The following is a 26,961-nucleotide window of genomic DNA, read 5'->3' as shown; positions in this document are numbered from 1 at the left end:
ATGTATAAACCAATGTTTGAGACAAATGGTTTTTGTTTGTTATGATTCTAAATGTTGATAAAATGATTGAAGTGAAATGATAGTGTGATGATAATGCAACTCATGGGTAATGAACAACTGCACCGTAGTTGAATTAAAAGGATAATGAATGCATTTTAATGAATCCTAAATGAAATCGTTGTAAGATGAAATAAATAAGTATAAGAATATACTAAATGGATAGATGATTTCCCTTAACTAATGGATAGATAAATAAATGTGTGCAACTAGAGAAATTTAAACAAATGTATGGTAAATAAGTTTAAATGATGGTGAATGATGATGTTAAATGATACTAAATAAATGCACAGTAATGGCTAATTATGGTAGTAAATGCAATGAATCTAAATGTCTTGATTTTTGCAATAATGAAATGATATAATGATACTAATAGTAGTAAATGATAATGAATTAGATGTATGCAAATGTAACTAAATGATATCAAATACACTTTGATGAATATCTAAGAATGAAGTTTATTTAAATACAACTTAATGTAATGAAATGATGAATGCACAACCAATAAATGGTAGTAAATGCAATGATGATGTGTTCATGATAGATGAATGCAAGGTTTTTTAGACTTTGCATGATGCACTGAGGATGTATCCGAGAACTCTATCATGATTTTTATCCAAGACCAATTTGTTGTTCAAATAACTTCACATATTTAAATTTGTTCATACTTGCATACAAAACCATGAATATGAATAATGAATGATCAAATGGATGGGTGATATGCAACAGAATGCAATATAAGCAGATGAGATGAGATGAAATGATGATCCATAGTGCTTTATTTTCATCATTAAGAAAGGGTAGTATCAATCTTGGATGAGGTAGTAGGAATCAAGTTTGGAGCATTGTACATGCAAACAAGCAGCATAAATAAATAAAGAATAAAGAATATGGACCCTCCATAATGGTTCATGCTCATATGGTCGAGGTATACGCTATAGTCAGCAAGCCATAGTGATCCATGACTGTATTTCGCATAAAATCACGTAGCTTAGTGAACTTCTCATGTAGACACCATTAGTACATGCTCTAGAACTTCATTGGAATAAATCGCAGAAGATACACAAACAAAAATGATACTTTGGAACCATCCCAGCTACTCTAATCACTTGTGGATATCCCGAAGTAGCATAGGAACCTGATATAAATGAATAAATAGCTAACAAACTGACCAAGTACTTGATAGCTTTAAACAAAATTTTCTTGTCAAAGAAAAATGGTATCATGTCTTTGTTTTGGTAAGGAAGGATGCATCCTTGTTAAGACAGTTGTGCGTACCTGTGTTGATTGTTTGGTCGATGTGATAAGTGATCGTTGTTTAGAGTATCTCAAAATGTTTGTTTGGTATCTGCTTGGATGCTTATGTACAAGGTTTTGCCATGTTTTTTATTGATTTTTGATGTTTTTTGATGTTTTTTGGATTTTGTGAGATAGTTTTGAATGTTTTTGGTATTTTGTGAGACAATTTTGAATGTTTTTGGTATTCTGTGAGATAGTTTTGAATGTTTTTAGTATTTTGTGAGATAGTTTTGAATGAAGAACCCAATGAATCACAAGTAATGTAGAATCCAATTCCATCAATAGGTTAAGGGCATTGCCCCTAGTTTAGAAATGACTATGAAAAAGCGGGATGCAAGACGCATGAAGTATTATCCTTGACTACAGATCAATAACAAGCCATGGTTTTGACTGATGGATGAGTGGATGCAATGAATGTGATCACAACAAGTCTGAAAGACAATGGAGCCATAGCCTTTACGAGTGGTGCCAGTTTGCCAGGCTTTTACCATCGTTCTTACCCAAGGTGCCACCAGAGTGGTTGTTCACTGTTTGGATGCATGATTTTTCTTTACTATTTTGATTTTTTTATATTTTCTTCAGGACATTTATCTGAATGTTTTTGGTGTTTTTCTGGTATGTATGGGAGCCTGATGCTCTGTACAACTTATGTATAAAACTGTTTGAGGTGCATGCTATTGATTGGATCTGCTAGCGGTTTTCCTTCTGAAGTAGCCAACTGATATGCCCTAGACCCAAATACAATAGTGATAACATATGGACCCAGCCAGTTTGATTCAAACTTTCCTTGATGTTCTTTGTTTGGTTGGTTACAAGGATTCTCTTGAAGAACAAGATCACCTACCTAAAATGTGCGAGGTCTAACTCGATGATTATAGATTCTGCTCATGTGCTGCTGATAGGCTTTGAGGTGGTTGTATGCAGCTTGTCATTTCTCATCAAGTAGTTCCAAGTCTTGAAGATGTGATAGTCTGTATGCTTCATCATCTATGAGATTATACAAGGAAACCCGTAGAGATGGTATCTTGACCTCAATAGGAAGGATGGCTTCTGCACCATAGACCAGTGAGTAGGGAGTTGTGCCTATAAGGGTTCGAATGCTAGTTTGATATGCCCATAGTGCTGGACTTAATTGAATGCACCAATCACGACCGACATCATTGACTGTCTTCTTGAGGATTCTCAATATGTTCTTGTTCGATGCTTCGGCCTAACCATTGCATTGTGGGTAATAGGAAGTGGAAAAGTGGTGTTGGATGTGAAACTTCTCACAAAGCTCACGGACATCTTGATTTTTGAAAGGAAGCTTGTTATCTATGATGATGGACATGGGTACACCATATCGACAGATGATGTAATTAAGGATGAATGAGGCGATCTGCTTGTTGGTGACGTGGGTAAGTGGAACAACTTCGATCCACTTTGTGAAGTATTCAATGGCGATAATAATGAATTTGTGGCCGTTGGATGAAGATGGATGAATTTTACCCACAAGGTCAAGTCCCCATTGACAAAAGGGCCATGGTGTTGTGATTGGTTGCAATTCTTGTGCTGGTGCATGTATCAAGTCTCCATGAACTTGGCATTTCTTGCATTTTCTGACAAAATAGTAGGAGTCTTTTTCCATGGATGACCAATAGTATCCAGCGCGTATGATCTTCTTTGCCAATGAAGGACCGCTTGCTTGAGTTCCACAAATTCCTTCATGTACCTCTTCCAAGGCCTTTGTTATCTCATCTTGTTTCAGAAATCGAAGGAGAGTACCATCAAGACTGCATCAGTATAGGGTTTTAGCAATAATGGTATATCGAGCGGTTTGACAAATGAAATTTTTACGTTCGTTATTCGATTGGTTAGGAGGAAGTGTGTGATCACATAGGTAGGTGTAGAACTCATCGTACCATGGGGATTCGGAACTGACAAGGCAACATATCATCTCAGATTTGAGGATATCATAAGCGAGAATCCAAAGTTGTTCTACCAAGAACTCATAGCGTGTTGAATTCTGTGGAAGATCTAGGAGAGATGCAATGGTAGCCATAGCATCAATGGCTCAATTCTAATCTCTAGGTATCTGCTCAAAGGTGATAGTAGTAAATGATGCTTTTAATTTGTCTACCATTTGTTTGTACGAGATGAGTTTATCATCCTTGGTTTGGTATTCATCTGTGACTTGTCGGATGACCAATTGGGAGTTGCCATATACTTGTAGCTCTTTTAACTTCCATTGTATGAATAGTCAGAGTCTTGTGATCAAGGCCTCATACTTAGCTATGTTATTTGTGCATGAAAAAGTTAGCCTATAATACTTCGGGATGCTGTCACCTTGAGGTGTGATAAACAAAATGCCTACCCCCGAGCCATGTCTAGTATAGGAAAGTATAGTTTCCATGGTTGTGTTGTTGTGATCATGAATATCTCTTCATCTGGAAAATTGGAAATGAGAGGATGATCGCCTATGAGAGGTGCATCGGCCAACTAATCTGCAATAACTTGACCCTTGATAGCCTTATGGTCCACATACTTGATGTCAAATTCACTTAGAATCATCACCCATTTGGCCAAGCGGCCAATCAATGCCGCTTTGCTGGGTAAGTACTTTAGTGGATCGATTTTTGCAATGAGTTGTACTTTATGTGTTAACAAGTAGTGCCTTAGTTTAGTGGCTGCCAAGATTACTGCTAGGCAAGCTCACTCAATAGGTGTGTAATTGAGTTCATAGCCGACCAGTGTACGAGAAATGTAGTATTCAACACACTCTTTCCCTTCTGCATTATGTTGAGCCATTAGCACTCCTAATGTTGTATTTGTTGCTGAAATATAGGGTAAGAGAGGTCTACTTGGATCTGGTGGGATCAGCAATGGTGGATTCATGAGATAGTCCTTAAGCATCTAGAATGCTTGCTGGCATCTGGTATCCCATTGAAAATGGATGTTCTTGTGTAACAGGTGTGTAAAGGGGTGACACTTATTTGCTAGTTGTGTAATGAATCTTCAGATGGATTGTAGTCGCCCTTGTAATGTCCTTAGCTAACTGATGTTCTTCGAAGGTTGCATGTCCATGGTTGCTTTGACCTTTGCAGGGTCGACCTCAATGCCTTTGCTTGAGACAATGTATCCTAGAAGTTTCCCTGAGGTTACTCCAAAGACACATTTCTTTGGGTTGAGTCGAACATGATATTGTTCCACTATGTCAAAGATTTTCTCTAATATTTCCATATGACCTTCTCTTGTTAATGATTTTGCTAGCAAGTCATCAACATAATCCTCCATTATGTTATGCATCATATCATGAAAGATGGTGGTCATTTCTCATTGATAGGTCACTCCTACATTCTTTAGACCAAAAGGCATTACATTCCAACAGTATGTTCCCCATGGACATGTGAAGGTCATCTTATGTTGATCCTCTGGTGCGATCTTTATCTGGTTGTACCCTGAAAAGCCATCTATGAGAGAAAGCATGGCATGTCCTGCTATTAGGTCCACTATTATGTCAATTTTTGGTAGGGGGAAGTCATCCTTATGACATGATTTGTTTATATCTCTGAAGTCAATACAGATATAGATGCCCCCATTTGGTTTGCCAATAGGTACAATATTGGATATCCAATCTGCGTAATCAATTGGTCAAATGAAACCAACATCCAAGAGTTTCTTAAGTTCTGCTTTGACGAGCACAACTTTCTGAGGGTGCATCTTGTGAAGCTTCTGTTTGATAGGCTTAGCTCCTTTTGCTACAGTGAGATGATGCATGACTAAATCAGGATCAAGACCAGGCATGTCTGCATATGACCATGCAAAGTTGATCTGACACTTTTGGAAGAATTTGACAAACTTAGGTTGTTCCTTTGGAGTTAAAAGAGATGTCAGATGTATGTGGTGAGGAGTTTCAGGAGTCCCCACATTGTATTCTTTTATCTCTTCAATAAGGATTGTGGATCATTCCTATTGTGTACTAGAGGGGAGGATGTCAAACCTTTCATCCTCAAGCACCTCAGATTGGTTTTCACCATTGGATACGCTCTTTCCTTTTACTTTTGTGGGATCAAATAGTGCCATAGTGTGGTTTTCACTAGAAGATCCATGTTTTATTGTTATATTTTTGTAGTTGAAAGGTTTGGCCTCTGCCCCAAAGTATGTTGCGCTATTAACTTCAATGGCAAATCCAGCTTTGTGATCCTCGCTTGGTATGTTATCTCGTAGTTCCAAAAAGTTAATGATCACCTCATCATTTTGGAAGTGGTCCAGGCATGGGGGATTAGATTGGTTCCATTCGATGAGTTCGGGATGGATAATGGGCATTACCTCATCGATTAGGTTAAGCTCATAAGATGTGTCAGTGAGGGTTAAGACATTGTGGTGAAGGTCGTTGATGGTACTCTCCCCGTCAGAATCAGGTGTAGGATGTGACGTAGGGTCTGTGGAAGATGTTTCCAGTTCAGGAACCCAAGAGGTTTTAATCTGTGCTTCTCCGTAAACAGGGATTTCTTTGTGAGGTGGAGGTGGTGATGCATCTTCCTCATCTTAAGTATTGAGATGTACTGAATCAAATTCCTACTCATGTGAGTCGATCTCTGAGTCGCTTTCTAGTATCCGATTACTATACCATATTGGGATATCCTTTGAGTTAAATACTGCAGGTATGATCAGTTGATGTACCTTTGTAGATGAAATGATTGGTGTTGTATGAAGGATAATGGGGATCAGTGAGTCTGATACTGGGAGGATTGGTGTTGTTGAATCTACTACTTCTGGTGGAATTGCTAGTGTTGTTGATACTGCTAATGGTGCTAGTGATGCAATTGTTGCTGCTAATGGGGTTGCTGGTTTTATTGGTGGGATGATCAGTGTTGTAGATGGTATTTCTGGGATTCTTAGCCGCATTGGGGCAGTTGGTGTGGTTTGTGGTGCTACTAAGATAATCAAGGGTGGCCTCTTTAGAGTATTAGGTTGATATAGAGGTTTGTTGGGTTTTCCTTTGAATCTGAGCTTAGGAAGAATCTCCTTTTGAAAGCCTAATCCAGTGTTATCTTTAGGCTTTAATTCTAGCTGCAGCGGCTCATGTCGTCCTTGTTTGCAAGGTCCCAAAGCAATCTGACCATCATAGCCCATTCTTTGCATAATGAGAAGGCCTTTTCCATATTGATCTGTGGGAAGCTTAGCTTGTGGGATGTCCATGGTGATAGGGTCTTTATAGATCCATTCTACTAAGTCCTCATCTCTGGTCTCTTCTTCTTGACTCTTTCCAATGATAAAAGGCGTCAAAGTGTATGCTGGCTTGACCAATGGTGCTTGAAGTAACCTTTGAGGCTTACCATGAGTTCTAGGGAAAGTTGGTAGTTGCCTAACAAAAAAGAGTTGGCTGAGATTGTACTCCCCAGGACCTTCCTCTACCATTTTTATTTTTAGCTTCTCTTACTTGGGTATAGTGGTGTTTGAACTGGAAAGAGAGGCTGGACTTACATATGATGTGGATGGGATAGCTTCTCTATTGTTGGGAACAGTAATCTCTAGTTGATGGTTGATATTATTACAATATGCAAATGGATTTGCATCACCCAGGATTATAATTTCTACACCATTATGAGGAAACTTGATACACTAGTGGTAGGTGGATGGAATGACTTGCATGGTGTGTATCCAAGGTCTTCCTAACAACAAATTATATGGCAGAGGAAGGTCCAGAACTTGACATATGATGTGCTTCACCACTCGGGCCACTCGGATTGGTAACACAACTGCTCCTTTTGAAGAACCTTCTGCATCATCATAAGCTTTTATTGTTATCTTTTTGTGGGGATCCACTGATTCAACTGCATATCCCAATATTGTGACCAATTGTAATGTACAGATATTTAGGCTTGCTCCATTATCAATCAAGACTTCCTTGATCCTGTGTTGGTTGATAAATCCTTCAATATGGAGTGAGGCATTATGAGGTTGTTGGAAGGATGTATTGACACTTTCCAAGAAAGTGAGACATGGTGATGACCTCAGACTACCAACCATAGCTTGAAATTGATTTGTGTTTAGATTGGAAGGGATTGACGCCTCTTGGAGATCTTGATCCAAGATTATTTTATGAGATGGGGATAAGTGCAAAAGCTCTAAGATAGATATAAGTGCAGGCGTTTTAATCTAATTGTTCCACAAGGTTATACTGCTTTGGGATGGAGGGGGTACCTTGTGGAGCTGCTTTAATGGTGATCTTTCTATGATGCATAACAACATTGCAAGTAGAGCTTGGATTTTTGATGGTAATGGTTGCAATTTGTTCATCGACATCATATAGGTGATTTACAGTGTAATTATAAGCGGCTCACGTATAATCATTGGTATCTGTGTTTCATCCTAACGTGGAAGGACCCTTTTGATCTTGTGATGGAAGTGGATTCTTAAACATAAGATGATCATTGTTTGTGGTTTTTGGGTCATGTTCTTCAATTTCAATCTCGCCTCAGTCAATAAGATCCCGAACAAGATCTTTCAATCTATGACAATTACTTGTTTTATGCCCTTTCCCTTGATGGAATTCACATTGTTCATTATCCCTCCACCATGGAGGTTTGACCTGAGGCTCGTAATTAGATGTTTTGGGTAAGGTCACTAGATTTGACGAGACCAATTGACGTAACACTGTTTCAGTGGGTTCCCTTAAGGGAGTGTATGTACGTTTTGGTTTATAATTCTACTGTCTTTTCCTTGGCTCTTCTTGCTGAACATTGCGTCCATGATTTGGTGGGGGAGGAACCATGTTGGTCTTAGGAGGCGGGTTTTGCCCCGCAAATCGGACCACATGTTGTGCACTCTTGATAGTCCTTGCATCTACAACCCCATCATTGATAATGTTTTTGTTTCTATTCCAAAAGTTAGGTTTATCACTGTTAAAGCGCGGGCGAGGGGCATCCTTTGGTTCATTGTATATCTTGATAAGCCCCTTTTTGATGAGGGCCCTTTCACATTTGAAACCCTGTGTGATCATGTCATTAAAAGACTATGCCTTTCATGTCTAAATGAAATTCCATTTCTTCATTCAAGTTGGAAATAAATATTTCCACTAGCTCTCTTTTAAGTAGCTAAAGGGAACGTCTGCTAGACATTTGTCACCATCGTTGCAGGAACGCTAAAAATAGTTCCCCTGGTTTTTGCTTGGTGTTACACAGGTCTGCCATGGTGACATCATGCTCTATGTTATGGGAATAATGTGCAATGAATTCCTGGACCAGTTCTTCGAATGTCCTAATGCCACCTATTAGTCGGGAAAACCATTGCGTGGTTGTCTCTGCCAAACTCTGAGGAAAGAGACGCATTAGGTATGTGTCTTCATATGCCATCTAGGAAACCAGAGTGAAATTCTCTAACATGATCTCGAGGGTCTCCTTTTCCTCAATACTTTTTGATCTTAGGTGTTTCAAACCCTCGTGGAAAAGGTGGCATATGTAGATTCCTATCAAAGGGATAGGGACAAATATCATTAAGTGAAAACTGGTTTGTTTTCACACCACTATAAAATTGTTGGGCGAGATTCTCGATTTGTTGCCGCAACATGTCAATGTCATTTGGAGGCAGAGGAGGTGGGGGATTTCCTTGATGAAGGTTGTATCTAATGTGATCTCAACCTCTTCCATCCTCATTACAACTCTGGTGTTCTGATGCTTGTCGTAATTGTGTTGTATCAAAATCAGAGGGTAGTTTGGCTCCCTCTTGGGCAAGTCTTAAAAAGTGGGCATTCGCATTGTTTCTGAGGATCTCATCAAAAAGTTGATTGAAGAGGGGATTGTGTTGTGCCCTTTTGATTGCTTCAGGAGTGGGAGTATGAGGATTTTCATCATTTGCATTTCCTCCAAGAGCTTCTTGGAATTCATTGAGATTTTCCTCTTCTTCCTCTTTGATTTCTTGTTGTCTAGTCCTTGATCTAGTTTGAGCCATTTTGTTTGAAAGTTTTTGTTGAAGTTTGATGAAAATGATGATGAGTTGATGATGAAATCAGAGATAAATGTTTGGTGAAGTGTTTAGCATATGGATCTCTAGCACTAAAGGTTTGATGTTACCAAAGTCCTTTTATGAATTGCTTGTTGTGTTTGTTGACAATGTTTGATATGATAAGGTTTAGAGAGGCTTGAGATGTGTTACAAACCCAAGTACCTAGTAATGAGAGGATGCACTCATAGACTAGTTTTAACCTGTGTAGAAATGCCTCTTAGGATGAGTTTATCCTAGATGTAGAGACACTCTAAAAGTGACGTGTTTGTTTTTTATTCAAGCAATATTGAAAAAGAACTTAGTACAAGACCTCTTTATGTTTCGAGAGTTGGAATGGATTGATGATGTGTGAATGTGAGAATGGATGAAATGTTAACTTCAATAAAAACCCTATGTCACAAATGGGACAAATTCTTCCTTTTCTCTTTCAGGGGTTGGTGGTTCTTCCCTAGCTAAGTTATATGTGAGGCAAATGTCTAAAAAGAAGGCAGGATTAATTTTGCCTCCCTTGTTTTTATGATAAATCAAAGCTCTATATTGAGTAAAAGCTCTACGGTTTAAAGACTCTTGATCAAATTCGTTAGATTTTCCTAAAAGATATAGACGCATGTGACATAAGAAGGTTCTATGTGAGACAAAGATTTGTCTATTGAGATAGAAAAATCTCCTTCTTTTGAGGAAAGCCTTTGAGCTTAATGGTATTTTCTTCAAATTAATATTTTGATGAAGATTCTTCCTTCTCAAAATGTGAAGGATGGTCATATAGTTTTGATACCTTTGTTTGTCTCTTTGGTTTTTTGTTTGTTTTGCCAAAAGGTTGGTGTTTTGAAAATTTTGTGTTGGATGAATACTTGTTTTTGGAATTGACTTTTCTTTTGATTTTTCTTTGACAAGAAAACAAAGTAAGCACACAAACACAAGAATGTTGCCTCAAAAGACACAAATAAGTGTGGGTCTAAATCAACCCAATCTTTGGACTTTTTATGACCCTTTCTTTCCAAATATTTTTGAGTATGTTTTTCCAAAAAGCCTGAAGTCGGCTCAGTTTATCACCGGTCTTGACCCAAAACGAAGACACTTCAAACACACTTTATCCCTAAGGTCAAATGGCCAGTTGTGATAATTTCAACCCACATCTTGATATTTCTTCAACTTTGGTACTACATACCTTAAGAATCCTGTCATGGCAGGTAAGGATGTGATATACAAAGTCTTGCACGAGCATAACAAATAGATGATCCCTATGATGGGGGAGTCACCACTTTTATCAAGCTACAAGTAGCCTTTCAAACAGCTATGTTTCTACTCAAGGAAATATGTATGGTGAGTATCTTGGGAGCAAAACCATCTATGCTCTTGCACTGGACTTCTCACAAATATCCTCAATCAATAGAATGGGTGGGCTTCTACATAAAAGTGTTTAGTAATTTTTTATGTTTTTGGACATAAGTTCATTCTGCAGTGACTCACTTAAGAGCCTTGTAACTTGTGGTGGGGCCCATTTGTCCTTTCGGCAAGTTACACTGTAGGAATAGCTATACCCAAGGCTACAACTTTCGCTCACACCTGATTTCTATAGCGTCTTGAAGGATTTTACCGCCCAAGGTCATTCCCAAGAGTGATGTGTCTCTTGGCAGGCCTCTCTTAAAAATATAAAATTTGAGTGTTACTAACACTTTTCTCTTGCACCTAGGACCACGAAAGCCAAGGGAGAGGATAGTGTGTGTTAGAAGTAGGACCACTCAACAAAATTTGCACAAGTGTGCCAACCACAAAAATCACTTGTTCTTTTTAACCATTTTTCATCGTAATGTGATCTAACTATTTGGAGGTGTTGCTCCAACAATCATGGTGTTCTTTTTAACTTCAAAGGCAAAATGTTCAGTAAACTAGGAATTTAAAATCCTGGTCAACTGAATAAAAAACACATTTGCTTGAAGTAAATCGCTTTTGAAAAACAAGAAAACTTTGGACAAGTTGATTGTTCTTTTTACTTTTGCACCAACTGAAGTGTTGATTGTGAATTTCCTTAAGTTTGATGCAAGAAAATAAAATTTGTTTGATTTTAAGCACCAAAAATATTGTTCCTAAGTTGCAAAGAAAGCTTTGATGTGAATTTTGTGGTTCTTTTTAACTTGCAAGTGGGGTTCTTTTTAAGCCCAAGCTGAAAAAGTGTGATTTATTTTAGAGCCCAAAATAAAGTGTGAAGTTCAGTTTTTAAGCCAAACAGAAAGTGAATTTATTTTATCCAACTTAGAAAAAACAAAGTTAAAGAAATGAACTTAAATGCTTTCTACTCTAAACTCCTTCACCCTACACAAACAATCAAACAATAAAAAAAAAATGAAATGAAGTATAGGTGGGCTTCCACAAGCCTAAGTTTTTGATTTTCGGTTACAAAGTAAAAAAAATTACAACTTTATGTTACAATAGCACCACTCTGTGTAAACACATAAGTGCTATTTAACACGAAAGCGTGAATTTACTGACAGATGTGCTAAAATCACTACAAATGCGCTAAACTATTGTCAATAGCGCTAAAAGATTTTGTCGGACATAAATAAATTCTGTCTAATAGTACCTATGAAACTGCCTACGTATTCCTTCCCACCCACCTCCAATATATAGATATCTATATTCCCCCCAAACCCCCAACTTATGGGAACACAAATGTGTTAAAATACAGACAAAGGTGCTACTCTAAGTGCAAAAGCACTAGAATATGGGCAATAGCGCTATTTTCCAGACAATAGCACTATTTTGGTGAACAAAAGTGCTAAAGCACAAACATTCGTAAGCACTAAAGCGTGTTCAAAAGCGCCAAACCGCAACCTATGTGGTAATTAAAATCACGAAAAATGTTAGTAGTTTTAAAAAAATTTGGTGTTGGATTCACGTCGGGTTCACCAAATGATGCTCTGCGAAATGGAAGGATTGTTAGAAAAATTTGTGGTTAGGCAACACACACGAAAAACACAAGAAACAAAGAGAGTTAGTGTTAATCAACCAAAGACTATTCTATGCAGGCATACCAAGAGAGACACTAAAAACATAATAGAGCATTTGACAATAAAAGCAAATACAACAAGACATCTCCAAATGCCTTCCACCATGCTTGTAGCTCCTCCTCCCTTGTTCCTCTCCTCTCCAAGTTCCAAATGAGTGTAGCTCTCAACAACTTTTTGCACTATGGATGCCTTATGGAGGTTCAAGATTGAAAAATGATCAACTATCCTATGCAAGTGTAAAACAAAAGCTAAATTGAGTGATTATCTAATTAGATAGTGCTAATTTTAAGCCAAAAGAGTGAATGTAAATGTTTATGCTAAAATGCTCTCTCTAAAAATGACTATAAGTTAAATGCATACAAGTTTTTAAGATGTGGATATTGAAGAAATGAGCTCTATTTATAGGTAAAACGGAGCAATGGATGGTTGAGATTGAGTAATCTCAACAAGGGCCAGGATTGAATGGTTTAAGATCAATGTGAGGACTTTCAACCCAATCCCAGGATGACAAGTGTCAACATGAGAGGGGTTGAGGGGAGAGGGAAGAAGCATTAAATGCTTGACATGACCTGAGGGTTAACTTGGGAGGCTAAGGTTAAGGTTGAGTTGAGTGAATAAATTCATTATCCAAAGAATAATGCTTTTATCCAATGGATTAACTCTTGTGCAAGAGTTAGTGAGGATAACCATGGTCAAAGCAATAAATGCTTGAGGAGACACATGGGTTACATGAGGGTTGAGTTAGGGGTCAAAGTCCCTAACCATGGGTGCAAGTGGATTTAACCATAAATGGTTATATAAGAGCCATTAATGGTCATGTAAGAGCCATTAGTGGTTTGGAAGACTTTAGAGGTTAAATTGTTGAACACATAAAGCATTTAATGCTTTTCAAAGACTTTGGAGTCTTTGAGAAGTGACTTAATTGTTGAACACATAAAGCATTTAATGCTTTTCAAAGACTTTGGAGTCTTTGAGAAGTGACTTCAAGTTTCTTAGGAATGTGACAATAATTAGGGGATGGATTAGGCTAATTAGGAAGAGGTTAGAAGAGTCTAGAAGGGGATTAGGATTGCAAGTGGGTTTGGTGGGTGAGGGAAAATAAGATTTTTATTAAAATAAAATTCATTTATTTCAACAAATAGGTGCAACTTGCATTTTTAGGAGAATGCAAGTTGGGGGGGGGATTTAATGATTTAAATAAATGTTTTATTTAATTTATTTAAAAGAGGAAAGGGGTTAAATGAAATAAATAGGATTTATTCATTTAATTGATTGTGAATTTAGTTTAATGAATTAATTAAAATAAATTGAATAATTTATTTAATTAATAGGAGAATGTTTGAAGATGAATTAATTAAATGTTAATTTAATTAACTGATGGCTAGTGGGTTTTTAATCAAATAAATAGCAAATATTCATTTAATTAAACTAGACAGATTTATGTGACTACACCTTGAAATATTTATAAGTAGCATATGCAAGCAATAGTCTAATAGCTTCAAGTCTAGCTACCGAAGCAAAAGTCTCCTCATAATCAATTCCTTCTTTTTGTGAATATCCTTTGCATACCAATCTTGCTTTGTTTCTAACAACTTCACCGACTTCTTTCAATTTGTTCCTGAATACCCATTTAGTACCAATCACATTCTTGTCTTTAGGCCTAGGCACAAGTTCCCATGTGTTATTCTTTTCAATCTGATTTAATTCTTCTTCCATAGCCTTTATCCAATTTTCATCTTTGCAAGCCTCAACAACATTTTTAAGTTCAATTTTAGAAATCAAACATACCTCTTCAGCAGTTAACCTTCTTCTAGTCATCACGCGTTTGTTTTTATCACCATTAATCTGATTTTCAGAGTGGTTCAATCTTATTTACCTCAGAGTCTTCTGATTATGCTGATTTTTAGGTTCCTGCACCTCTTCACTAACAATAGCAACATCTGGATTAGTTGTCTCTACCAGATCATTCTGCTTCAATACTTTAGTCCGATTTTTTGTTAAAACAACATCCTCATCATCATATTCACATGATCTTATTTCCTTTCCACATTTCTCATCAACCTTAACATTTGCACTCTCCACTATCTTTCTCAATTTCTTATTATAGCACTGGTAGGCTTTTCTCTTTGTTGAATATCCCAAGAAAATTCCTTCATCACTTCTTGCATCAAACTTTCCCGTATCACCTTTTATATGCACTCGGTAGAATGTGTAAACAATAGTGCTAACAACTTCTCTCTAATAGATATTCGAAACATTCCCTTCAATCAACATAGTCCTTGCAGCATCCAAGATAGTCATGTTCTTCCTTTTAACAGCTCCACTATGCTGTGGGATTCTAGGAGCAGATAATTGTCTTCTAATTCCATGTTTCTCAGAGAATGAGTCAAACTCACTGGAACAAAATTCTCCTCCTCTGTCAGATCTCAAACATTTCACCTTCAATCTTGTCTTAGTCTCAACCTTTTCTTTGAATATCTTGAATTTATCTAATGCTTTTGATTTCTCCTTAAAAAATACAACCTACATCATTATGGAATAATCATCAATCAGTAATGTAAAGTATCTGTCACCCTGCACACTTCTAATATTTGTAGGTCCACATAAGTCAGTATGCACAAGATCTAGCAATCCATTAGATGTATACTGCTTACCCTTGAAAGAAATCCTTGTTTTCTTTCCCATTTGACATTCCTTACATACCAGATTAGGAGGCTTAACAATTTTAGGCAGATCTATAACAACTTGTGTAGAACTGATCTTAATCATTGAATCAAAATTAACATGACACATTCTCCTATGCCACAACCAACTTTCATCAATTTGAGCAATCAAACAACTTTTCTCACCTACATTCAAATGAAAGATATTACCTTCAGTCTTAGTTCCCGATGCAATATCTATACCAGAGACATTTAGGATTCTACATTTTCCATTCTTGAATTGCCAATCATAGCCTTTGCCCACCATATGTCCAACACTTAAAAGATTATGCTTCAAACCTTCAACATACAAGACATCATCAGTGTTATGCTTACCATCAAAGGAAATAAAACCTCTACCACGGATCACACAGGCTTTGTCATCTCCAAATCTTACTATTCCACTATCATCTAGTTCCACTAGAACCTTAACCTTCAATTGTGATACCAAATCTTGAAAGATATATAGGCTCTACTACTAAAGATTGTGAAATTCAATCTAACCAACCAGAGGATGAGATATGAGGCTTGGGCAACCACAACATGAAAATTTGAAACTTACATGCAAATTTGAAAATATTTTTCTTAATATGGAAATAACATATGCTTGGATCCTTCTTCATTATGATGTTAGAAATTAGATAACATATCATACTTATCACCACTACCTTATGTGAAGTTATAAATGCAACAAACAATGAATAAAATCACCATAATATAGTAGTAATGAGGCACAAATCAACAACCTAAGATCATCACATAACATAAGATTTATGTAGAGAAACCCTTGTGGGAAAAATTTCCACCAAGAAGAGAGGTAAACTATGCATTATCTTTGAAATAGGATTACAATATGTCACACGCTTTCGTTCTCCTCTTTTCTCCAACAAAGTAGCATATGTTTACCTGTGAACAACTTCTTTAGCCTCCACCTATCCTTGTTCCTACAAAGTAACTTTGCATTCAACTATTCCTAGAGATGGATATGTAGAATGGCAAAAGCTCCAAAACCATCAAACAAGGTGTCCAAAGAAGGTTCTCCATTCCAAACATCTGCAAATCTTGGATTGCCTCGACAAAATGCAAAAGGACACTAGTTTTGGCTCCAATACTTTACCTCCAACTTGGGCACCCAAACATGGAAGATAAACATTGCATTCAATACAATAAATGATGAAATACCAAGTGACATATATTACCTCTTCCAAGAACCCACTTGGAGAATCCTAAAGGTTACTCATTTGTCCACTTGCACCCATGCCATTAATTATCCCATACTAAGCATCCACATGCACAAAAAAAATTAAATAATTGTGTTCACACCCCACCTTTATCATTGCTAGTAAAACCCACCATCTCTTATGAATGGATTACAAACAATATTGAGAATAAATATTACAAAATATCTTCCCAATACACCTTAAGTGCCTTAGAACACTTTCCAAGGATGTTGGAGCCATGCCATAGAGTTTACAAGGTTGATGTCACCTTAATCCTAATAGAATCAATTAAATATGAAATTCATCATCTTCTAGACCTCGGGTACCCAATTTAACCTAAGGATTCTAATTTGTTGGATAGATAATCTCATTTAATCTCTTTTCCTTACTTTATGTTCATTCAATTAGTCCAATAGTAATCAAATTGAGGAAGGTGATGGAATCTAGCTTCAAGCTATAAATGTTTCTTGACATCATCCTTCCCATCAAATAGAAATATCACATGACATTAAAGTGTATAGTAAATTTTACCATAGTAAATATCACATGACATTATTGTTGATACTCTAATTGAAGCAAACCCAAGACATGAGAAATGGGACATGTATGAAATTTTCACCTTTACACAAATATGGATTGCTATAGTAGATTCACATCCAAACCTTCCATTGTTAAATCTCTAATAGTTGAAGTTCCCACCATTTCCCATTATGTAGCCCTATAATTAAAAATAATAATTAATGCTCATGCTATTTTCCAAATTTAGTTTTGTTCCTATTTTGAGGCAATGTCTTAATAGATGTGTACATAGTGAAAAACAACATGATCTTGTGTGGAGTTGGGTTTTTTCTCCTAATGATTTTATCTTTTCTCTCTCTCTCTCTCTCTCTCTCTCTCTCTCTCTCTCTCTCTCTCTCTCTCTCCTATCCTATCCATTTTCACACACTCAAGTACACATTCTCCTTATCCATCTACTTATCACACTCATGTATGTACCTACCTTCATTTAGCCTTTTGTCACCTACATTTGACTATTATCTCATTTTGAGATGAGTTTATGGTCATAAACTTGTCCCTTTCTAGTTCTAATTCAAATTTTATTGACAACCCCCCTTTACTCTTCCACCTTGAATTGATGATTGAACATGAACAATTTGATGCTATGTGCTAGTATTTAAAGGCATCCAATGCTTTTATTCTAGTCACCAAATAATCATAAGACAATCATTAAGGAATCATTCATTCATTCTAGAGAGCAATTAATAATGACGCATTTCAATTTTGAATATTAAAAAGAGTAATTTTTTTTACGTACTTGTCATCTTTTTCAACATTGTTCATTTTTTAGGATTGATCTATGTGAAAATCTAACGACAATCCTATAACATTGTTTTAATACCACCAAGTCCTTGGATATTAAGGAAAAGTGAAGCAGATTTTTACAAATGAGATGAAATCATAGAACACAACACTTTTGATTGCTAGGACAAATTTGGAGCTCAAGTATAGTTCCGCGATTGCAATTTCATTCTAGGACTCGTTAACTTGTTCTCTACCGGAACAAACTTCTAGTCTATTTATTGACAAACATGCACTATTCTTAAATATGTTATTAAATAGATTCTATAACGTCATTCATTTGACATCATTCTTCATTAGTATTTTAGTTGAATAATTCAATAATTGAAGAATGATGTCAAAGAGAGCAAAAACTAGCCATTACAACCATAAGCATTCTTATGGAAATATAATGCTCTTAAAGATGGCTTTTTGAAATTTGTCTGCAAATTTTACTCGCCTACATTGAATGAAGTGGGGTTGCTTCAGATTTTGAAAGGAATGAAAGCAAGATGTTTTCTACAAGAAGTTTATTACATTGGCGATCTCAGGAACAATTGTCCTCTACAGATCATTAATCACATAAATGTAAGCTCATTGAAAACTAAGAAAGTAAATCAATAAAATGCTAAACATAAATCACATGCAACTGGTTAATGATGTTTTGCATGAAATATTCATCGGTTACGATTCTACACTATAAAAAGGTTCGTCTGAAACTACAAGGTTTCGTGAATGGAAGAGGCATCCATCAGAATGTGTTCTCTAATAATGCAATGATAACGAAATTATCACAGAAGGGAAACATAGATAAAGCTCGCCAAGTGTTTGACGAAATGCCTGAACGGGATGTTGTTTCGTGGAATGCACTAATCACAGGGTATATGCAGAATCAAAGATTGCAGGATGCACGCCTTATGTTTGAACAAATGCCTGAAAGAAATGAAATCTCCTCGATGATTATGATCACAGGGTATTCACAAAATAGCAGGATTGCAGATGCGTGGCAGGTGTTTGACAACATGTCAGAGCGAACTGTGGTTTCTTGCAATGCCATGATAAGTGCATATGCGAGGAATAGGATGTTGGAGGATGCACGCCAGATTTTTGACGAAATGACCGAACGAGATGTTGTTTCGTGGAATGCTCTGATCACGTGCTATGCTCAGAATGGAAGAATGGGTGAAGCTCAGAAACTGTTTAAACAATTGCAGAATCCGAACATAGTCTCGTGGAATTCTATGATTGAAGGATACCTTCAGAGTGGAAATAGCAAAGCAGCCTTACAACACTTCTCCGAAATGTACCGGTTAGGTTGGAAACCGAATCAGTCCACTTTTGCTAGCATTCTTAGTGCATGTTCAGGTTTCGAAGCTTATGATCAGGTCAGTTGTGTTCATGCCTTCATTCTTAAGATGGGGTTTCAGGATAACGTGGTTGTTGGGACTGCTCTTATTAATTCCTACATCAAATTTGGTAATGTAGATTATGCTCGACGTGTGTTTGATAAAATGCCCGAGCGAAATGCAATTACATGGACAACAATGATTGCAGGATACACTCAACATGGAAAATTGGAAGACGCATGCTACCTGTTCAATACAGTACCTAATCGACTTGCAGGCTCTTGGGCTGTAATGATTACTGGATATGCGCAAAGCGGCAAACTGGAGTCTGCACGGGAATTATTTGATAAGATGCCACACAAAACCGTGGTAGCATGGAATTCCATGATCGCCGCATATGCGCAGGATGGAAGATGGGATTGTGCACGCCAGCTTTTCAACGAAATGCCTGAACGGGATGTGGTTTCATGGGCAGCTATAATTGCAGGTTGTGCACAGAACAACAAAGCAGAGGAGGCTATGAGTTTTTTCTCCCAAATGCACCGAATGGGCGTGAAGCCAAACCAGTTTAGCTTTGCTAGTGTTCTCTATGCGTGTGCCAGCTTAGCGGCTTTGGAACAGGGCAAACAAATTCAAGCTCATAGTATCAAAACAGGATTCCAGTTAGATATAATTGTGGGGAATAACCTCATTACTATGTATGCAAAATGCAGGAGCATAGAAGGGACGTCTCAAATATTTAACAAAATTAACACCAATGCTATGGCTTTAAGGAGTGCTATGATTACTAGACATGCCAAGAATTGCAGGGTTGATGAGGCACGCAAAGTGTTCGAGAAGATGCCAGAAAAGAAATTGATCTCATGGACAGCGATGATTGCAGGATATGCTCAGACTGGGGATGGTGAGGAAGCTCTAAAACTGTTCTGTAATATGCTATGGCAGGGCATGAAACCAAATCAGTCCACTTTTACTGTTGTTCTCAGTGCATGTGCTAACCTAGCTGCTCTAGGACAAGGAAAACAAATCCAGTCTCAAGTAATTAGAACAGGTTTTGAAAATGACGTCTTTGTGGGAAATTCTCTAATTACCATGTATGCTAAATGTGGGACAACAGATGCATGTCAAGTATTTGAGGAAATGCCTGAAAAGGATTTGGTTTCATGGAATGCAATGATAGCAGGATATGCTCAGCACGGGCTTGGCAAGGAGGCACTCCAGCTCTTTGAGAAGATGAAAAAATCACACACACGTCCAGATGACGTCACTTTTGTTGGCGTGCTGTCTGCGTGTAGCCATGCTGGCTTAGTTGAAGAAGGCTGGCAGAACTTTGATTCTATGAGTAGAGATTATTGTATAATACCAGGGCCACATCACTATGCTTGCATGGTTGATCTTCTTGGTCGTTCTGGGCTTCTGCATGAGGCAGAAGACTTTATTAACAATATGCCAACTGAACCGGATGCTGCTGTGTGGGGATCTTTGTTGGCTGCTTGCAGAATCCACAGTAACGTGGAGCTAGGAAAGAAGGCAGCTGAACACATTTATGAATTGGAACCACAAAATACTGGCATCTATATGTTGCTTTCAAATATCTATGCTGCAGCTGGGAGGTGGGATGATATGTCTACGGTTAGAACAATGATGAAAGATCGAGGCCTGAAGAAAGAGCCAGCTTGTAGTTGGGTTGAAGTTAATAACAATGTACATACATTTGTAACAGGAGATCGAACACATCCTCAGGCGACAAAGATATATGCAACTCTAGATTGGTTGGCCTTGCAAATGAAAGACTTAGGGTATGTACCTGACAAAAACTTTGTGCTGCATGATGTAGAAGAGGAGCTAAAGGAAACTATGCTTTTGCACCATAGTGAAAAACTTGCTATTGCTTTTGGGCTGATTAATATAACTTCAGGGATACCTATAAGAATCATGAAGAATCTCCGTGTTTGTGGAGATTGCCATACAGCCACAAAGTTTATATCTAAGATTGTTAAACAAGAACTTATTATAAGAGATGCTAATCGCTTTCATCATTTTAACAATGGATACTGTTCTTGTGGCGATTATTGGTGATGACAAATGAAGTGCACTGCAAAGTTTTTCATGATTGGTAATGCTTCATGGATTACTTCATCCTAGTGCTTGTTGTTTAAGGATTATTGACAGAGTACATGCATGACAATTGAGGTGGACTTAGTTGACATTTTGCAGGGGATTCCATGTAATTTTAAGGTTAAGACATGTAGCCATATTGATGAATGGCATGCTCAATGCATAGATTCTCCAGATGGGCTCAGCATCCTCCCTGCATAGCTTTTTCAGACAGGCACGACATCCTCTCTGGGACCCTATGTAGCTTTACAAGACACCATCTTGCTAACTGTAGCAATGAGATACTAATTGCATATAGCTAATTTACTCCCGGCTAATGTTTGCCCAGCAATCAATTCCAGTCATTGCGTAAGGTATAAACATAGCTCTGTTTCGGTTCATGTTTAACTTGTCATGCACAAGCATACACAGTCATTTCCAGAAGTACACTCATTCAATTCCATGTACTATGAAAATCGTATGTGTAGTTTAGTCATACATAGGCAATAGGGGTCTTGTAGCAAATTATTGATCTGAAATGCAACCAACATGCATAAGACCTGCAAAATCATGAATATACGATTCCACCACAATCAAGAAAACCTAGTTTGACTCACATTGTTGATACAAGCATGTTGGTGAGGACTATTGTATATGCATGATATGAGAGGCAACTGGAGAGGTTATTTTTAAAAGGTATCACACATAAATATACTTACCAGCAGGCCACAGCTCAACTAGGCAACAATCATACACTTATCCACATGAATTCTAAAGAGTGAGACCATACAGTATAGCCCACACAGCAGTTAGGAGAACTCATTATGTCATGAAACACATGCATAGTTACAGTCTCACCGCCTCATAAATTCAATGGCTTTAGCTCTAGAGAATGCTCTAGGGCTCACATTCATAATGAATTTCATGTGTTTCCTGACATCAAATGACAATATATAAATATTATCATAGTTCTAGTACAACACATCATCATTCAACGAACCAGAGCATATGGACTTCATATGTATAAACATAACATCATCATTCACTGGAATGAAGACATTAAGAATCATTACTTCCGTTCATTATGTGTTATGGATAACTCTCATGGAGTCTGCCCTACATGCCAAAGATGTATGTATTTAAACAAGATCCCAGTCTCAGTTTTGGGTTATAGGCAGACTGGTGAGAGGGGTGGCTCTTTCAGGGGCCACCCAGATTAGATTCCTGTGGAAGCTATCGGCAAGGCTTTGTTCCTTCCTCCCTAAGGGGAAAGGTCTAATTGCATACAAATGGAAAAAAGGAACACAGCTATAGACTGTTGATCAGTTCAGGGGACAAAATAGTAAAGATCTTTTATAAGGTATAGATGCAAGCTCAGGCCATGAAAGTCCTCTAGTGCATTGTGGTCATTGCTCTTTGGTCAAGACACATTCTTCATTATCCTGTTCATAAGATATGTTTATAAAAATTATGCCCAACTTTAACACCTACAAGTCTATTTTAAAGATAATGTTTTTTGCATGTGTGACACTTAGATTTGCTTTATGAAAACTCTAACCAAAGAAAAATAGATTTGCAAACATAAACATCAATTCCATTATCTAACAGATTATAAATGACTAGAAAAATTCCTAAAAAACATTAGGCACCAGTTTACTAGTAAACATTAAAGCAGATTGTCGTTAGGCATGTAAGAGTTCAGTCCATTTATGCTGCTGCCAGCTGACATTTAAAAACTAAATAAGCTAGCAACTTGATATTTTAAATTTTTCCCAAGGACAATTGGGGGAACATTATCCTATGTGACTTTTGCGAAATTATCTACATCTGATCTCAGCGATCTTCATCAACCCCCCACATAAGTAATGCTTGAATAAATTGGCAGGTTTCTGTTGTTTAGTGAGCCTAGGTTTCATCTCCTCCAGGCAGTGCAATATATTTTGGTTTTCAGAACACGCTCTTTACATTTCCTTGCAATATATACATAAACAAAACATTATTTATTCACGATGTGTGAGCAGATTGATGTCAACTTCAATCAATTTGTAAGTTCCAAACTGTTGGAAAACTTATTGCCCCTGGCCTCTGTGCACAACCCAAGGCACCTACTTGTCAGGAGCAACCAACAGAAGATTGCTTTGGAATCTCAGTCCCCAAATTGTCCTCGACTTGCAGCAGTAGTCTGCAGTAAAATTAATTGCAGTAGGTTAATTTGAATTTTGAAATATTTGAGTGGGAAATTGTTTTGGACAACAAGAGACAAAAAGGGAGAATGTTCTCCAAAATTGGTAGCCAGCTAATTTGCATGCAGCAGCAAGTTTGTGTACTCTGAGTGATGCAGAGAATGTTTAGAGTTTGTAGGAGCATCAGCTGTGTGTTTGTGAAGAGAGTTTGCAGGGAGCAGCAGAGAGCTCCAAACAAATAGAAGGTTGAGGAGTTCGTAGAAGCTCTAGGAAGCAAATGATTGGGTGCTATTCTAGATCCTTGCAAATCTGTTTGTAATTAGTTTATTTTCTGAGTTTGTAGTTTTTATTTTGTAAAAGTTCATTTTCTAAGTCAATAGACAAAAAAATATTGCCAGTCTCCGTTTTGTTTTGTTGGTTGTATTTTATTTTGTATTATTCCTAGTCTGATTGAGAATGAATAGCAGTCCTTGTGGGCGTGTTTGTGTCTATTTGGTTTTTAAATTTCTGAGTTGGTATGAGAGCCATTTGGCCCTAAATCCTTGTGAGTTTTATTTATTTATTTATTTATTGAGTTTATTGTGTAGGAGACATGGCTGGAGAAGATGGAAAGAGTTGGCAACAACCACCATCCTTTAATGGACAAAACTATGATGTTTGGGCAAAGAAGATGAAGACCATCGCGGTTGCAAATGATTTGTGGGAGCTTGTGGTTAATAGGTTCATGGATATAACTAACCCAGCTCAATTTGAAAACCTCACAAACGACTAGAAGACCTAGTTGAAGGAGACAAGGAGGAAAGATGCTAAGGCATTGAGTTTGATTGAGGTAGCCTTGATAGAGGCTATTTTTCTCAAAGTAGCAACAACTAACTATGCAAAGGAAGCATGAGAAATCCTCCAAACAAGTCACAAAGGGATTGATAAAGTCATATTAGTGAAGCTCCAGATGTTTTGAAGAGATTTTGAGACTCCCATCTTAGTTTTTCACACAAGAGTCTCTGATTTATTAAATCAATTGAGGACAAATGGTGAAACCATGGAGGAGCAAAGGATCGTGGAGAAAATCCTCTGAAGTCTACCTTATAAGTTTGATGCAATAGTGATTGTCATTGAAGAGGCAAATGATCTTTCCACATTGACGGTGGATGAGTTGATGGGTTCTCTTCAAACCCATGAGCAAAACCTAAATAGGTTTGCAACTTCTTCTCAAGAACAAGCTTTCAAAGCTCAAGCCAATGCAAGAGGCACATGGAGAGGAAGAAACAGTTTTGGTTGAAGCCCAAGAGGTAGAGGTCATTGCAACTCTGGACAAGGAAGTGCTAGAGGAGATAGCTCAAGGCGAGCATGCAGCCATGAAGGAGCAGGTGACTCTTAGACTAGCTCTAGACAAAGCAAGAAGAACATAAGCTCAAATTAGAGGTATGATAAGAGCACTGTTGAATGTTATTATTGTCATAAGTTTGGTCATTATGCTAGTGAGTGTTGAAAAAAGCACAATAATTAGTCCAAGAAAAGTGCAAATGTGGTTGAAGGTAATCAATCCATAGGCATCATCGCCTACAACATTGGTGAAGAAGGCAACTCTAAGGTCTGGTATTTGGACAATGGTTGCAATAACCACATGGGTGGTAATGAAATTTTATATTCTTTCATTGATAAAAATGTTGAATTTGAGATAAAAATGGGGAATAATGTAATAGTTCTAGTTGTGGGCAAATGATCTATTATGATTTGCACCAAGCAAGGTGAGAAGAACGAGTTTTAGAATGTTTATTTTGCCTTGGTATAAATCACAATCTAATGAGTGTTGGACAACTAATCCAAAATGGTTACAAAGTGTTGATGCAGAAGGGCAAATGTGTCATTTTTGACAAGGATGGGAGTAAGAAAGTAGTTTCATCAATTCAAATGACAAATAACCTGATGTTTCCTTCGATGATAGAGACATGTTTCTCATCTTAGTCCATGGTTGCACATCCTAGGCAAGGAAAATGTACAGTAGTACAACAAGTAGTTCTCAAGAGTATCATTCAAGACCCCTCCAAGTTATGGCATCATAGGTATGGACATCTAGGTTATGTTGGTTTGAATCTTTTGTCCAAGAAAAGAATGGTTGATGGTTGGCCAACCGTTGTAGAGTCTAGTGGTAGATGTGAAGGTTGCAGTTTAGGCAACCCTTTAAACCAGGCAACTCAAGAAGGGCAAGAGCACCATTGGAGCTGGTGCACATTGATTTGTTGTCCCTAGGCAAATAATTTCTATTGGTAAGAGCCAATATTTAATGACCTTCATAAATGATTACAACCATAGAACATGGGGGAGAGTATACTTCTACTCTGTGAATTTTTGCAAGCAAAATGACACCAAGAAGGAGCTCACAACAAGATATACTCCGCAACAAAATGGAGTGGCTGAGAGGAAGAATAGGAACATTGTGGAGATGACAAAGAGTATGCTAAAGGCAAAGGGACTTCCAAATGAATATTGGGGTGAGACTGTAGCAACAATAGAATATTTGATAAATAGTAGTTCCGTAAAGACAATCCTTGGTAAGACTCTACAAGAGGCATGGACAAAAAGCAAGTGGATGATTGAGCACTTGGGAGTGTTCAGGTGTGTGGCTTATGCACATGTGCCAAAAGAGAAGAGGCAAAAGTTGGATAACAAGGGTGAGAAATGATCAATAGAGATGTCGAGTTCATTGAGAATGAGTCATGAGATGGCTCAATGGACACCTCTTTGGGCATATCAACTAGAGTGCCTATTGATGATGAAGAATATAAGTATGTAGAACAACAAGATGAAGCAACAATAGATATGAATCACAACAAACAACTCTATAGAGTTTCTAACACAAACATGCAATTAAATAGACTATCTCATAATTTAGTTGGAAAATTCTCTAGATGGCTCTAGATAGGTTTGGACAATTCCTGACACAAATAGGTAGAAAGACAAGTAACTATAGGCAGGCAACAAATTGGCTCCTGAGAGCTCTCAACAGCTTTGGACCAATACACAAAGAGTTTTAGAAGGCTCCAGACAGTTCCTAACATAGTATGCATAGTAGAGCAACAACAATAGTGAGAGTTTAGACTCCACTCCCGCCTCCCTAATGCCAAGAAAGAGTGTTAAGGGAGATCTACCAAAATAAAAGCTATGATGATGAGTTTAATGAAAATGTGAATTTTGAATTATTTTCTCATAGTGATCCAATTTATTTTGAGGATGTTTTTAAAGAGATAAAATTATGTGAGGCCATGGATGAGGAGATAGATGCAATAAAGAGGAAGAGAACATGGGAGCTAACTAATTTGCCTCCTGGTAAGAAAATTATGTTACAAGTGCAGTTGTCATTGCACCAAAAGATCGACCTATTAATGCCTAATACAACCACTAGACTTATAGAATCCACATGAGGTGGTTAAGCCATGTCACAAACCCGAGTGTTGCACTACACATCACAAGGAGACCAAGGGTGCACTCCTTGCAACAATCCCGCCCCCCCCTTCCCCCCTCCCCCAAGTGCAAGCGAGGGGTTTGAACCCGTGACCAAACTTTGATACCACTTGTTACAAGTGTGGTTGTCGTTGCACCAAAAGATCGACCTATTAATGCCCGATACTTGAACCACTAGATTTATAGAATCCACAGGAAGTGGTTAAGCCATGTCACAAACCCGAGCGTTACGCTGCACAACACAAGAAGACCAAGGGCACACA

At 37.6% G+C, this 26,961-nt stretch overlaps 1 protein-coding gene across 1 annotated transcript; it reads left to right on the top strand.

The window, feature by feature from the left end:
- The first annotated feature begins 17,913 nt into the window (after positions 1–17,913).
- On the top strand, positions 17,914–21,932 carry LOC131078833 (pentatricopeptide repeat-containing protein At4g02750). The gene has a single exon (XM_058016621.2). It carries the CDS (start codon positions 18,267–18,269, stop codon positions 21,033–21,035), a length of 2,769 nt encoding a protein of 922 aa, XP_057872604.1. The 5' UTR covers positions 17,914–18,266; the 3' UTR covers positions 21,036–21,932.
- Positions 21,933–26,961: the final 5,029 nt, after the last annotated feature.

The sequence above is a fragment of the Cryptomeria japonica genome, chromosome 2 (assembly GCF_030272615.1).
Source record: "Cryptomeria japonica chromosome 2, Sugi_1.0, whole genome shotgun sequence".
NCBI lineage: Eukaryota > Viridiplantae > Streptophyta > Pinopsida > Cupressales > Cupressaceae > Cryptomeria > Cryptomeria japonica.
This window is presented reverse-complemented; position numbering and strand designations above follow the sequence as displayed.

Coding starts and splice junctions, on each gene's coding strand:
- LOC131078833 (XM_058016621.2), top strand. CDS start 18,267: ATGATGTTTTGCATGAAATATTCATCGGTTACGATTCTACACTATAAA.